At 39.2% G+C, this 14,397-nt stretch overlaps 1 protein-coding gene across 1 annotated transcript in view; it reads left to right on the forward strand.

The window, feature by feature from the left end:
• CERS3 (ceramide synthase 3) overlaps positions 1-14,397 on the forward strand; it is a 126,474-nt gene that overhangs the window by 36,316 nt on the left and 75,761 nt on the right. The window contains exons 6-8 of the mRNA XM_052660009.1: positions 2,695-2,787; positions 10,097-10,225; positions 13,752-13,858. Of these exons, the coding sequence (XP_052515969.1) occupies positions 2,695-2,787; positions 10,097-10,225; positions 13,752-13,858 (329 nt within the window). The remainder of the gene's footprint in view (positions 1-2,694; positions 2,788-10,096; positions 10,226-13,751; positions 13,859-14,397) is intronic.

The following is a 14,397-nucleotide window of genomic DNA, read 5'->3' on the forward strand; positions in this document are numbered from 1 at the left end:
TGCAGTGCTTGTCAGTCAGCGGTGTGGTTTTCTCTGAAGCTGCCCTGTGTGGGGTCTGCAGTGCTTCTGCGTTAAGGATGCACTAGGAATGAAAGATTTCACTTAATTCGTTTTTCTTGTCTTTGAAATCTTGGCTCCATGGAATGCTTCAAGATGCTTTGGTTGTTCCTGGGTACCTTCAAACAGATATTATCTGTACTTTCCCATATTTTTAAAGTAGTTCTCACTAGAAGGGTTAGTCACATACAGACTTGTTTGTCATAGAAGAAAGCAGAAGTTTTCTTTCTTTTATGGCCTTATCAAGGATGATGAGTTGATCAGAAATCTATCCCATTTAATGTGTTAGCCTTACTCTTCACTTCTCAGGTGTGTCAGTTTATGCTGATGCATAATAAATCATCACCAAAACTTAGTACTTTAAAACAACAACCATGTATTTGCTTATGATATGGATTAGCAATTTGCGCTAGGCGCAGCCAAGCAGTTCTTTTCCATGTGGTGTTAACTGAGTTAATTCATGTATTTTCAGGTAGTTCACAGGCTGGTTAGGGGATAGCACATGTACCCTCATTTGTATTTTTGTCAGTGGACATCTTGATTCTCTACTTTGTGGCCTCCGGTAGGGTAGCTCAGGTTTCTTGTTGTTCAGTTGCCCAGTCGTGTCTGATGTTTTGAGACCTCTTGCACTGCAGCACACCAGGTCTCCCTGTCCCTCACCATCTCCCAAAGTTTCCCCAAGTTCATGTCCATTGTGTTGGTGATGCCATCCAGCCGTCTCATCCTCTGACACCCTCTTCTCCTTCTGCCCTCAGTCTTTCCCAGCAACAGGGTCTTTTCCAATGAGTCTGCTGTTTGTATTAGATGACCAAAATACTGAATGTTTCAGCATCAGTCCTTCCAGTGAATATTCAGGGTTGATTTTCCTTAAGATTGACTGGTTTGGTCTCCTTCCTGTCCAAGGGATTTTCAGGAGTCTTCTCTAGCGCTAGAGTTTAAAGGCATCGATTCTTTGGCACTCTGTCTTTTGTATGGTCAAGTTCTCAAAACCATATATGACCACTGGGAAGACCATAGCATTGACCACGTGGACTTTTGACAGCAGAATAATGTCTGTGCTTTTCAACACACTGTCTAGGTTTCTCATAACTTTCCTGAGAAGAAGCAATTGTCTTCTGTTTTCATGGCTGTAGTCACCATTCTCAGTGATTTTAGAGCCCAAGAAGAGGAAATCTGTCACTATTTCCACCTTTTCCCCTTCTATTTGCCATGAAGTAATTGTGCCGGATGCCATGATCTTTGTTTTTTTAATATTTAGTTTTAAGCTGGTTCTTTCACTCTCCTCCTTCACCCTCATCAAGAGGCTCTTTAATTTCTCTTCACTTTCTGCCATTAGAGTGGTATCATACACATGTCTGAGATTGTTGATGTTTCTCCCACCTACCTAATTCCAGTTTGTAACTCATCCAGCCCAGCATTTCTCATGATGGGCTCAGCATATAGGTTAAGCAAACGGGGTGACAACAGACATCCCTGTTGTACTCCTTTCTAAATCTTGAACCAATCAGTTGTTCCATACAAGGTTTCTAACTGTTCTTGACCTGCATACAGGTTTCTCAGGAGACAGGTAAGATGGTCTGGCATTCCCATCTCTTTAAGAGCTTTCTGCAGTTTGTTATGATCCACACAGTCAAAGGCTTTAACCTCAAGTTTCTTACTTGGTGCTTATGAGGTCTCTGATTGCATCATATTTGCTATGTCCCCTTGACCAATGCCTGGAATTCAAATTCCTGGTCATGTTGGAGCCAACTATACCAGGACATGAATATGAGGTGAGATTCATTGAGGACATTAATGTTACAACCCATCACACCAAGTAATATAATGTCTCAGCTTATCTAAAAGAAGCACAGCACCCGTTACTTTAAAGAAAACTCTAGCTATAGGAATTTCATTCTGTTTTTTAGGAGACCATTTTAGACTACCTAAATAATTGTATATATTTTACTACTGTCCCATTTGAGAATGGGCCAATTTGGGTCACCAGCTTGTCACCAGAAAAGAGGTTATGACATCAGATTTGAGTAGTACTGGCACCCCACTCCAGTACTCTTTCCTGGAAAATCCCATGGACGGAGGAGCCTGGTAGGCTGCAGTCCATGGGGTTGCGAAGAGTCGGACACGACTGAGCGACTTCCCTTTCCCTTTCAATAAACATAAAACAATTTTGTTGAGCCAGCAAAACAACTTTTCCACCTAATTTAACTCTCAACCAGCTAAAAGAATGCAGTGACACCTGTTGTAGTTTTATTAAATTTTAAACAAAATATTTAACTTGATTTTGGAATTCTTGTCTCCCTTTTTAGAAAGAAAATGCCTCAAAATATTGTCTCTAATTCCTTTTCAGAAGTTGAAATGTAAACCATTATTATTTGAGAGAAATTTGTGGTATATAAGCTTCCCTGGTGGCTCAGCTGGTATCAGAATCCAGCTGAGAATCCCCCTGCAATGTGGGAGAACTGGGTTCTCTGGGTTGGGAAGATCCTCTGGAGAAAAGAAAGGCTAACCACTCCAGCATTCTGGCCTGGAGAATTCCATGGACTGTATAGCCAAATAGGTATAAACAATGTTTTTAATCCTTAAAATGAGTTGTTTATATGGTGGCATTAAAGTAGTGAATACTTTTGTTTTCCTCAGCCCTTGCTGCCATCCCAATACTGGTACTACATTTTGGAGATGAGTTTTTATTGGTCTCTCTTATTTAGCCTTGGCTCTGATATCAAGAGGAAGGTAAGTAAGTGTCTTATTTACAAAGCTGCTTTATCCATTTTTTAAAAAAATGTTCATCCCCCTTCCCCAAATCCTAATCTTTAAATTATACTTTTTTGTGTTCTTAGTTCTAGTTGATAGGTTTTTTTTTTTTTACTTTTATAGCACACAGAATAGTGCAAATATGCTCATTCTCTGGTGACTTGATCAGTATTTGTAAAAGTGAAATATTATAAAAACTTTAACTTTGAAGTTCCATTCTTGTTTGATGAGAAAAGGACGCTCCTTTATGATGTCTGTTTCTTTCTCTTGGTTTGGGAATGTTGTGTTCTTCAGAGCAAAGAAGAAAAGTGCTAGTAGTTTTAATTCTACAACCGTATCTTTTAGTTGATTACAGACTACTTTATTCTTTTATGTATTCAGTGACTTTGAAAACATTTTTTTTGCTTTAATTTATCCAAGATTCTTGTTAGGAAATACTGCTTCAGGCACTATTAGCTTTGCTTTATTTGCAGGGAAACGGAGTCACAGGCATGCTAAATACATCCTCTGAGGTCACAAAGTGAGGTATTTTTAGGAAGTGTTTGGTTGCTACTGAGTCCTGTTTGCTGGTGCAGAAAATCATACAAGACTCTCAGCGCAGTCACAGATTTCCTCGTGCACACTAGCAGGACAGGCCAAATGACAGATACTCTTGGCATGTACTTTATATGTTATGCTCTCTATAAAAGATCAGTTTGTAGCAAAATTCGTATGATAAAATTAGGTGGAATTCGTATTAAGGAGCTAAAACCAATCTGGCTTGACTAAATGATGTTTAAGTGATGGTGTACATTATTTACCACTAAAGGGCACAGTCAGCTACTCAACTGAAGATCTAAAAAGAAACTTACAGAATAAACCATAAGAACATAGTGTGAAATATCTGATTGAAATGATTTCCTTTTTGAGAAAACTTGATCGCTATAGTTTAATTATTATTAACTTAGTTTAGGCTACGAATATATCAAATTTTAATTGAGGCATCTTCTCAAGGGATAGATTTGAAAATCATCATTATTTAGAAGCTATTAATAGACAGACTCAGGTAGGATGACCCCATAATCATCCTTTTCCCACTTTTGAGACTGATTTTTTTCAGTAGTTGCTTTCTCTTTATTTATTACATGTTCATAGCACCTTTCAAAAAATTAACTGTAGGTAAGCCTTACAAATAGCTGTGAAAAGAAGAGAAGGGAAAAGCCAAGGAGAAAAGAGAAGATATAAGCATCTGAATGCAGAGCTCTAAAGAATAGCAAGAAGAGATAAGAAAGCCTTCTTCAGCGATCAGTGCAAAGAAATAGAGGAAAACAACAGAATGGGAAAGACTAGAGATCTCTTCAAGAAAATTAGAGATACCAAGGGAACATTTCATGCAAAGATGGGCTCAATAAAGGACAGAAATGGTATGGATCTAACAGAAGCAGAAGATATTAAGAAGAGGTGGCAAGAATACACAGAAGAACTGTACAAAAAAGATCTTCACGACACAGATAATCACAATGGTGTGATCACTCATCTAGAGCCAGACATCCTGGAATGTGAAGTCAAGTGGGCCTTAGAAAGCATCACTACGAACAAAGCTAGTGGAGGTGATAGAATTCCAGTTGAGTTGTTTCAAATCCTGAAAGATGATGCTGTGAAAGTGCTGCACTCAATATGCCAGCAAATTTGGAAAACTCAGCAGTGGCCACAGGACTGGAAAAGGTCAGTTTTCATTCCAATCCCAAAGAAAGGCAATGCCAAAGAGTGCTCAAACTACCGCACAATTGCATTCATCTCACATGCTAGTAAAGTAATGCTCAAAATTCTCCAAGCCAGGCTTCAGCAATACGTGAACCGTGAACTTCCAGATGTTCAAGCTGGTTTTAGAAAAGGCAGTGGAACCAGAGATCAAATTGCCAACATCTGCTGGATCATGGAGAAAGCAAGAGAGTTCCAGAAAAACATCTATTTCTGCTTTATTGACTATGCCAAAGCCTTTGACTGTGTGGATCACAATAAACTGTGGAAAATTCTTCAAGAGATGGGAATACCAGACCACCTGACCTGCCTCTTGAGAAACCTGTATGCAGGTCAGGAAGCAACAGTTAGAACTGGACATGGAACAACAGACTGGTTCCAAATAGGAAAAGGAGTAGGTCAAGACTGTATATTGTCACCCTGCTTATTTCACTTATATGCAGAGTACATCATGAGAAACGCTGGACTGGAAGAAACACAAGCTGGAATCAAGATTGCCAGGAGAAATATCAATCACCTCAGATATGCAGATGACACCACCCTTATGGCAGAAAGTGAAGAGGAACTAAAAAGCCTCTTGATAAAGTGAAAGAGGAGAGTGAAAAAGTTGGCCTAAAGCTCAACATTCAGAAAATGAAGATCATGGCATCCGGTCCCATCACTTCATGGGAAATAGATGGAGAAACAGTGGAAACATTGTCAGACTATTTTTTGGGGCTCCAAAATCACTGCAGATGGTGATTGCAGCCATGAAATTAAAAGACACTTACTCCTTGGAAGAAAATTTATGACCCACCTAGACAGCATATTAAAAAGCAGAGACATTACTTTGCCAACTAAGGTCCATCTTAGTCAAGGCTATGGTTTTTCCTGTGGTCATGTATGGATGTGAGAGTTGGACTGTGAAGAAGGCTGAGTGCCAAAGAATTGATGCTTTTGAACTGTGGTGTTGGAGAAGACTCTTGAGAGTCCCTTGGACTGCAAGGAGATCAACCCTGGGATTTCTTTGGAAGGAATGATGCTAAAGCTGAAACTCCAGTACTTTGGCCACCTGATGCGAAGAGTTGACTCATTGTAAAAGACTTTGATGCTGGGAGGGATTGGGGGCAGGAGGAGAATGGATGACAGAGGATGAGATGGCTGGATGGCATCACTGACTCGATGGACGCGAGTCTGAGTGAACTCCAGGAGCTGGTGATGGACAGGGAGGCCTGGCGTGCTGTGATTCATGGGGTCGCAAAGAGTTGGACACAACTGAGTGACTGAAGTGAACTGAACTGAACTGATACATCATATATTTAAAAATACATACTTTCAGAGACAAAAAACTGTTAAGAATTGGGTAAAGCACAGGCTCTGAAGTCCACTGTCTAAGTGTAGATCCCGTCTTCACCACTCATTAACATTTCAAGCTAGTTGATTATATTCACTAAACTTAATCTCCTCATATATAGAGTTTAAAATAGTTTCTATCTCCTCCAGTTGTTGTGAGGATTAAACAAGGTAATCCATATAAATCGCTTTATGGTATATAGAAAGTACTCAATAAATTAGGCTGGTATTGTTATTTTATTATTATTATTAGTTTTACTTTGGCTACAAGGAAACTGAAATTTTATGTTTTTTTAAAAGCATTAAAAATATTTTTTTAAATGCAAAGTCAAGTGGGCCTTTGGAAGCATTACTACCAACAAAGCTAGTAGAGGTGATGAAATTCCAGTTGAACTATTTGAAATCCTAAAAGATGATGCTGTGAAAGTGCTGCACTCAATATGCCAGCAAATTTGGAAAACTCAGCAGTGGCCACAGGACTGGAAAAGGTCAGTTTTCATTCCAATCCCAAAGAAAGGCAATGCTAAAGAATGTTCCAACTACTGCACAGTTGCACTCATTTTACATGCTAGCAAAGTAATGTTCAAAATTCTCCAAGCCAGGCTTCAGCAATATGTGAACCAGGAACTTCCAGATGTTCAAGCTGGTTTTAGAAAAGGCAGAGGAACCAGAGATCAAATTGCCAACATCCATCGGATCATCAAAAAAGCAAGAGAGTTCCAGAAAAACATCTATTTCTGCTTTATTGACTATGCCAAAGCCTTTGACTATGTGGATCACAACAAACTGGAAAATTCTTTAAGAGAGAGGAATACCAGACCACCTTACCTGCTTTCTGAGAAATCTGTATGCAGGTCAAGCAACAGTTAGAAACAGACATGGAACAACAGATTGGTTTGTAATCAGGAAAGGAGTATGTCAAGGCTGTATATTGTCACCCTGCTTATTTAACTTCTGTGCAGAGTACATCACACGAAATGTCAGGCTGGATGAAGCACAAGCTGGAATCAAGATTGCCTGGAGAAATATCAATAACCTCAGACATGCAGATGATACAACTCTAAAGGCTGAAAGTGAAGAGGAACTAAAGAGCCTCTTGATGAAAGTGAAAAAGGAGACTGAAAAAGCTGGCATAAAACTCAACATTCAAAAAAATTAAGATCATGACATCTGGTCCCATCACTTCATTGCAGATAGATGGGGAAATGATGGAAACAGTGACAGACTTTATTTTCTTGGGCTCTGAAATCACTGCAGATGGTGACTGCAGCCATGAAATTAAAAGATACTTGCTCCTTGCAAGAAAAGCTATGATCGACCTAGGCAGCATATTAAAAAGCAGAGACATTACTTTGCTGACAAAGGTTGCATATAGTCAAAGCTATGTTTTTTACAGTAGGCATGTATGGATGTGAGCTTTCTTTCTATAAAGAAAGCTGAGTGCCGAAGAATTGATGCTTTTGAACTGTGGTGTTGAAGACTCTTAAGAGTCTCTTGGACTGTATGGCGATCAAACAGTCAATCTTAAAGGAAATCAGTCCTGAATATTCAATGGAAAGACTGATGCTGAAGCTGAAACTCCAATACTTTGGCCACCTCATGCAAAGAACTGACTTATCGAAAAAGACCCTGATGCCAGGAAAGATTGAAGGTGAGAGGAGAAGGGGACGACAGAGGATGAGATGGTTGGATGGCATCATCAACTCGACGGAAATGAGTTTGTGCAAGCTCCGGGAGTTGGTGATGAATAGGGAAGCCTGACGTGCTGCAGTTCATGGGGCCACAAAGAGTCAGACATGACTGAGCTACTGAACTGAACTGAAAAACATTGTAATGAAGATATGCACATACCATACAACTCTTCTATCTAAATACATAATACAGTGGTTTTTTAAAATTATATTTACAGGATTCTGCAATCATCCCTACAGTCAATTCTGTTTCCATCAGCTCAGATAGAAATTCTGTACCCTTTAATGGTTGCTCCTCAGTTCTTCTAATCTCTACAGACCCAGGCAGCTGCTAACCTACTTTTTGTGTCTATGCATTTGCCTCTTTTGGATATTTTATATAAATGTAGTCATACAATATATGTTTTTTTGTATTAGGTTGATGCAAAAGTAATTGTGGTTTTGCATTGTTGAACTTTCCCATTTGATATTGGAATACATTCTTAAATAAATTGTGATAATATTATACATCATTTTAATGCACATTACTCTATTTTTTTTGCTAATGACTTATTACTTGCTGTCTATTTTATATTTTAGACTAGGGATGTTAGGCAAAAAGCAAATTTGAGCATTTTTTCTTATTTGAGTTCAAAATGGGTCGTAAAGCAGCAGAGACAGCTCACAACATCAATGACACATTTGGCCCAGAAAACTGCTAACGAACCTTCAGCGCAGCAGTGGTTAAAGAAGTTTTGCAAAGGAGATGAGAGCCTTGAACATGAGCACAGTGGCCGGCCATCGGAATATGGCAAAGACCAACTGAAAGCAGTCATTGAAGGTAATCCTCTTACAACACTTGAGAAGTTGCTGATAAAACTGTGTTGACCATTCTGTGGTCTTCTGACATTTGAGACGAATTGGAAAGGTGAAAAAGCTTGATAAGTGGATTATGCTTATGAACTGACTGAAAAAAAAATTTTTAATGAACTATTTATTGATCCGTTTGTGACAAGTTATAAAAAGTGGATTTTATATGACAACCAGAAATGACCAGCTCAGTGGTTGGACTGAGAAGAAGCCCCAGATCACTTCCCAAAGCCAAACTTGCACCAAAAGAAGTTATGGTCACTGTTTGGTGGTCTGCTGCCTGTCTGATCTACAGCTTTCTGAATCTGAACAAAACTATTACATCTGAGAAGTATGCTCAGCAACCTAATGAGATGCATCAAAAACTGCAATGCCTGCATCTGACATTGGTCAACAGAAAGGGGCCAGTACTTCTCCATGACAAGGCCAGACTGAATGTCACACAACCAACGCTTCAAAAGATTAACAAGTTCGGTTATGAAGTTTTGCCTCATCCACGGTATTCTATGACCTCTCGCCAACTGACTACCACTTCTTCAAGCATCTCAACAAGTTTTTGCAGGCAAAATGCTTCCGCAACCAGCAGGAGTCAGGAAATGCTTTCCAAGAGTTTGACAAATTGAAGCACAGATTTTTATGCTGCAAGAATAAACAAACTTATTTTTCACTGGCAAAAATGTGTTGATTGTAATGTTTCCTATTTTGATTAATAAAGATGTGTCTGAGCCTAGTTATAATGATTTAAAATTAACAAAGTCCTCAATTACATTTGCACCAACCTAATATCTGGCTTCTTTCACTTAGCATGATGTTTTCAAAGTTCATTCATGTACTTTATTCCTTTTTATTAATGAATAATATTCCATTATGTGGAAATACTACATTTTGTTTATCTATTTATCAATTGATAGATATCTGGGTTGTTTCTGCCTTTTTGGCTTTTATGAATAATGCTACTGTGAACATTTATATGAAAATTTTTACGTGAACATACATTTTAATTTTTTTCAGATGTATACCAAGGGGTGGAACTGCTGTACTATATAGTAGTCCTATGTATAACCTTTAGGGGAATTGTCAGACTATTTAACAAAGGAGCCATGCCGTTTTACGTTCCTACCAGTAATGTATAATGGTTCCAACTTCTCAGCATTCTAGCCAGTGCTTATTTTTGTTTGTTGCTTTGTTTAATATTAGCAAAATACTTCAATATTTCACTAATGTAGTTATTCTACTTTTATTTGTTACTTATTTCATATGCAGTAACTCTTATTTTAATGGTTGTGTAATTTTATTACATCTCTCTTGGAATTAGGCAGGGAATTAACAATAAAGGTAAATGTACATAGGAATATGCTTATGTATATATATGTCTTTTGTATGTGTGTAAAGTGTACATATATCTGGTGTAGGGCAGTGGGAAGAACAGCAGATATTAGGACTTAGATGGCAACTATTCAGTGTTATCTCAAAGTTAAATGACTTCATCAGTGAGGATAACACTTGTTCTATCACTCTCATAAGAATTGTGTTTGAGAATGAAAGTGAAAGCATTTTACAAATTTCAAAATACACAGATGTAAGTTGTTAGTTTTTAAGTTATTATTATTATCTATTCAACTGATTGGGAAATAGCTGCATTTACTTAATGGTCTCCATTTGCCCTCATTATGTAGGATTTTCTAGCGACTGTCATCCACCACCTGGCTGCTGTCAGTTTGATGAGCTTCTCTTGGTGTGCTAATTATATTCGCAGTGGGACCCTCGTGATGATTGTACATGATGTGGCCGATATTTGGCTAGAGGTAAATGTTTGCCATTAAAAAACTAATAACAGTACCATGTCCTGGGTTACCTGTGACTCTTTACAGGAAGGAAGAACTCTCTGTGAGTGATTTAGCAGAGCTCTCAGTTCTGAAAATACCTAAAGTCTGTGGATATCTCTAGGTCCCCAGATCTTTCAAGCTCAAAGAAAGGAAAGCTTTCAGTTTTTAGTTTCTAATTGTTTTTCTCCATGGTAGTCGAGAGAGAGGGGTTATTTTGTGGGATTCCATTTATGCAGCTTGCACACAGATATTAGCTTAGGAAGTAAGCTGAGGTATCTGAAGAAAAAATGAATTCTCATCTTTTAAAAGGAAAACTTGGACTATGGCATTGTGGATTTTTAAAGCTGATTGGCCCCATATATTCACGTAAGCCAAAGTTAAATAGGCACTGAATGCTTGCACTGCCCTGCAGGTTCCTCCTCCAGCTTTACGGAATGAGAATTAATGTTTATTTAAATGATATTTATTTTCTAAGGAAGCAATGTTTCAGAGCAGGAGACTTTAAAACAAGAGTCTTCCTAATCTCGAGCCATACAAAATATAAGAAACAAAGCAAAATTAGGATTGTTTTCTCTACGTGTTTCTGTTGTGTCTTGGTTCTGTTTACCCTGAGACAGTGGGTCCTGCTATACTTAGAGCCACATTGTTCATTATTTACATATACTCATTTATAATGAAAGTGAAAGTTGCTCAGTCAGGTCCAACTCTTTGTGATCTCATGGACTGTACAGTCCATGGAATTCTCCAGGCCAGAATACTGGCATGGGTAGCCTTTCCCTTCTCCAGGGGATCTTCCCAACCCAGGGATTGAACCCAGGTCTCCCACATTGCAGGTGATTCTTTACCAGCTGAGCCACAGGGGAAGCCCAAGCTGGGGGAAATGATACTAACATATTTGCATTCAGGATAACCTCTTGAAGGGCTAATAATTAAATATAAGTTGATATGGAAGAGTTTAATTTAATAAGATCTTGTTCTTCTAGATCAGGATTCAGCAAGTTCAGTTCAGTTCAGTTGCTCAGTCATATCTGACTCTTTGCAACCCCACAGACTGCAGCACACCAGACTTCACTGTCCATCACCAGCTCCTGGAGTCCACTCAAACTCATGTCCATTGAGTCGTTGATGCCATCCAACCATCTCATCCTCTGTTGTCCCCTTCTCCTCCTGCCTTCAATCTTTCCCAGCATCAGGGTCTTTTCAAATGAGTCAGTCCTTCGCATCAGGTGGCCAAAGTATTGGAGTTTCAGCTTCAACATCAGTTTTCCAATGAATATTCAGTACTCATTTCCTTTAGGATGGACTGGTTGGATCTCCTTGCAGTCCAAGGGACTCTCAAGAGTCTTCTCCAACACCACAGTTCAAAAGCATCAATTCTTTGGTGCTCAGCTTTCTTTATAGTCCAACTCTCACATCCATACATGACTACTGGACAAACCATAGCCTTGCTGGAAACTTTTTCACAAAAAAGCCAGGTAGTAAATCTAGTTTTGTGGACCTCATACGATCTCTTGTCACATATTCTTGTTTTTCTGTTGTTTTTCTTTTTCTTTTATACTCCTTTAAAAATGTGAAAACTGTTCTTACCATTCTTAACTCAAGGGGCTGAGCAGCTTTAATCCCTAGGCTGAATTGTGATTTGCCAAACCCTGTTGTAGATGTAACCAGAAGTCATTTGAAGACATTTCAAAGCAACTGAGTACTGTTAAAATTGGCTAAGTACAGAATTTTGTTTTCTTGTATGTAGCCATAATTAGACATGTAAATCCAGTTCTAAGGGTAAAGGTTATTATATGTGCTTCAGAGCAGCGAATGACTTAGCAGAAGGAGGATTATGCCAGTTCGTCCATGTGTTGCTCTCTGAATGTAGCCATTCCTGTTACAATCACCTCCTCCTCCAGTCATATCTCAGTAACCCTTCCCGAAAATCAAGACCACGTTGGCTGTGACTTTAAAGCTCTGTGCTGCTCTGTGCTTCTAGGTCTCTAGTTCAACTGCCCTTGGTGTCCACCATGAGAACAGCTTCACTGCGTTACTAAAAGGGAGATTTAGGTATTAGGGCTGGGAATAAGCACTGTGTTGTCCCTGCCTACCCTGACATTGATATGACATAGGTTCCCTAGCTGACCTGTTTAGACCTTCCTAAAGATGGAGACTATTAATCTTTCCTGTTAATCAAAAGAGTTATTGGGTCATTTCTTAGTTCTTTGTTTGCAAGGAAGAACAGCTTCAGCATCTACAGTTTTTATTCATAAGCAGTCTTGTGCCTTCTTCATGTATCTTCATGATCCTCTTTTTCTACATGTTAAGTTTGGATCCAGGACCCAATACTTTAACAGTACCTTGACTGCAAAGGAGAGAGGTTACTGTCTGATATCCATCTTGGCGCAGTCCAGGATAGGTGGCATGTGCATGGGTGCAAAGAAGTGCTACTTTGCCAACGCAAGTGGCTCTCTTCACATCTATGCATATCTCCAGCTTCCTGCCGGGCCTGGCTGCCAACCCTTCAAACAGCTCCCCCTCTATTCCAAGCCCTGTAAACTTCTGGCTTTCTCCCCATACCCAAGTTGGGCCTCGCTGGCATGCCAGCCTTCCATTTCAGCAGTGAAGGCTACTTCCTTTTGGGCCTCTGCTAACTCCATAGTCTGATCACATTCCTACCCCTTGGTAGGTAGGGAAAAGTATGGAAAATGCAGTGTAAACCATTCCTGAAATGTAATAAGCTACTTCTCTTGTTCTAGATGGACCTTGACTTTCCTGGGAGATTTCAGTTCTAAAACTGGCAGGCCTAAGCCACACTTCTGCCCAGCTTCCACCCCCCAACTTCAGACACTTTCCTATTCAACCTTGAGCTATACTGGATAATGCAAGAGAATCCTCATTACATTAATACCACATTAAACAGCACTTTCTGTAATTCTTTTTACTCAACACAAATCATATGAACACTACAGACTAGCATGAAGTAAGCAGGAAAAATCAATTGCTTGAAACTCTGCTCCAACCAGGATAGGGCCCTGAGGGCTGCCTCCTAACTCTACTCTCTGTATCATCCGCCTGAAAGTAGCTGCCTTGATTGCAGCATGCCCAGCCCAGCCCAGCGCTTCACTCATATCCCAGCCTTTCTTCAGTCCAGCTCTCCTTCCAGTTAAATGGAGGACTTCAATAACTGTCAAGCTAACATACATGCTAAAAGGAGTTATGCTAATTTGTAGTGCTTATGTAATACAGGAGTGATATTACAGTTGTTCTAACTAATTTTTTAAATATTGTATTATGCAAGGTTCCAAACATATGACAAGGTAAAGAATATAATGGGCCCAATGGACCCACCATCCAGCTTTAATAGTTATTAATGTGGCCAATCTTATTTCATCTACTTTTTATCCATAACCCAACTCCCACCAAGATTTTGAAGCAAATCCCAGATATAATTTAATTTATAGATATTTAATTTTACACGACTATCACCCTATCTGAATGCAATTTCTTTCTATTTTCTCAGTCTGCTAAGATGTTTTCTTATGCCGGATGGAAGCAAACCTGTAACGCCCTGTTTTTCATCTTCTCCGCCGTGTTTTTGATCAGTCGCCTCATTATTTTTCCCTTCTGGTGAGTAGACAAGGGGCTGTGCATGCCTTTGGTCGCTATGCTGAGGTGGCCTTGCATGTTGTTCAGGTTGGAGCATTGCCCTTTCTTTCTCACACTGATCTCCAGCTATTTGTGCCAAGTTTAGCTGGACAGAAGAATGTGAAGGGGTCATTTTTATAGATAATTAAAACCACACCTTCTAATGTGAAAGGCTTGCTACAAAGGAAGATAAAAGATGTGTGACCAGTGGAAGGGAGCATCTCTTACTCTATGTCTGCTCTCATGAACATGGATCTTTTTTGCGATTAACAACTTTTCCAGTTATTCAGTGAAATGTCATTGGTCAGTTATCAGCTTTTTAAAAGAGAGGCCAATTCTGTGTTAAAATTGCAGTAGTTATAACCACCATTAATTGAATGCCAGGCATTGGATTAGGCCCTTAATACATCTTGGCACTAGCTATACAGCAAACCATAAAGATAAGTGTCATCATTTCCACGTCACATATGAGGAAACTGATGCTGATTTCATTCTCCATGATCTCTGGTCCTAACAGTGGT

This window comes from Budorcas taxicolor, chromosome 21 (genome assembly GCF_023091745.1).
Source record: "Budorcas taxicolor isolate Tak-1 chromosome 21, Takin1.1, whole genome shotgun sequence".
NCBI classification, from domain to species: domain Eukaryota; kingdom Metazoa; phylum Chordata; class Mammalia; order Artiodactyla; family Bovidae; genus Budorcas; species Budorcas taxicolor.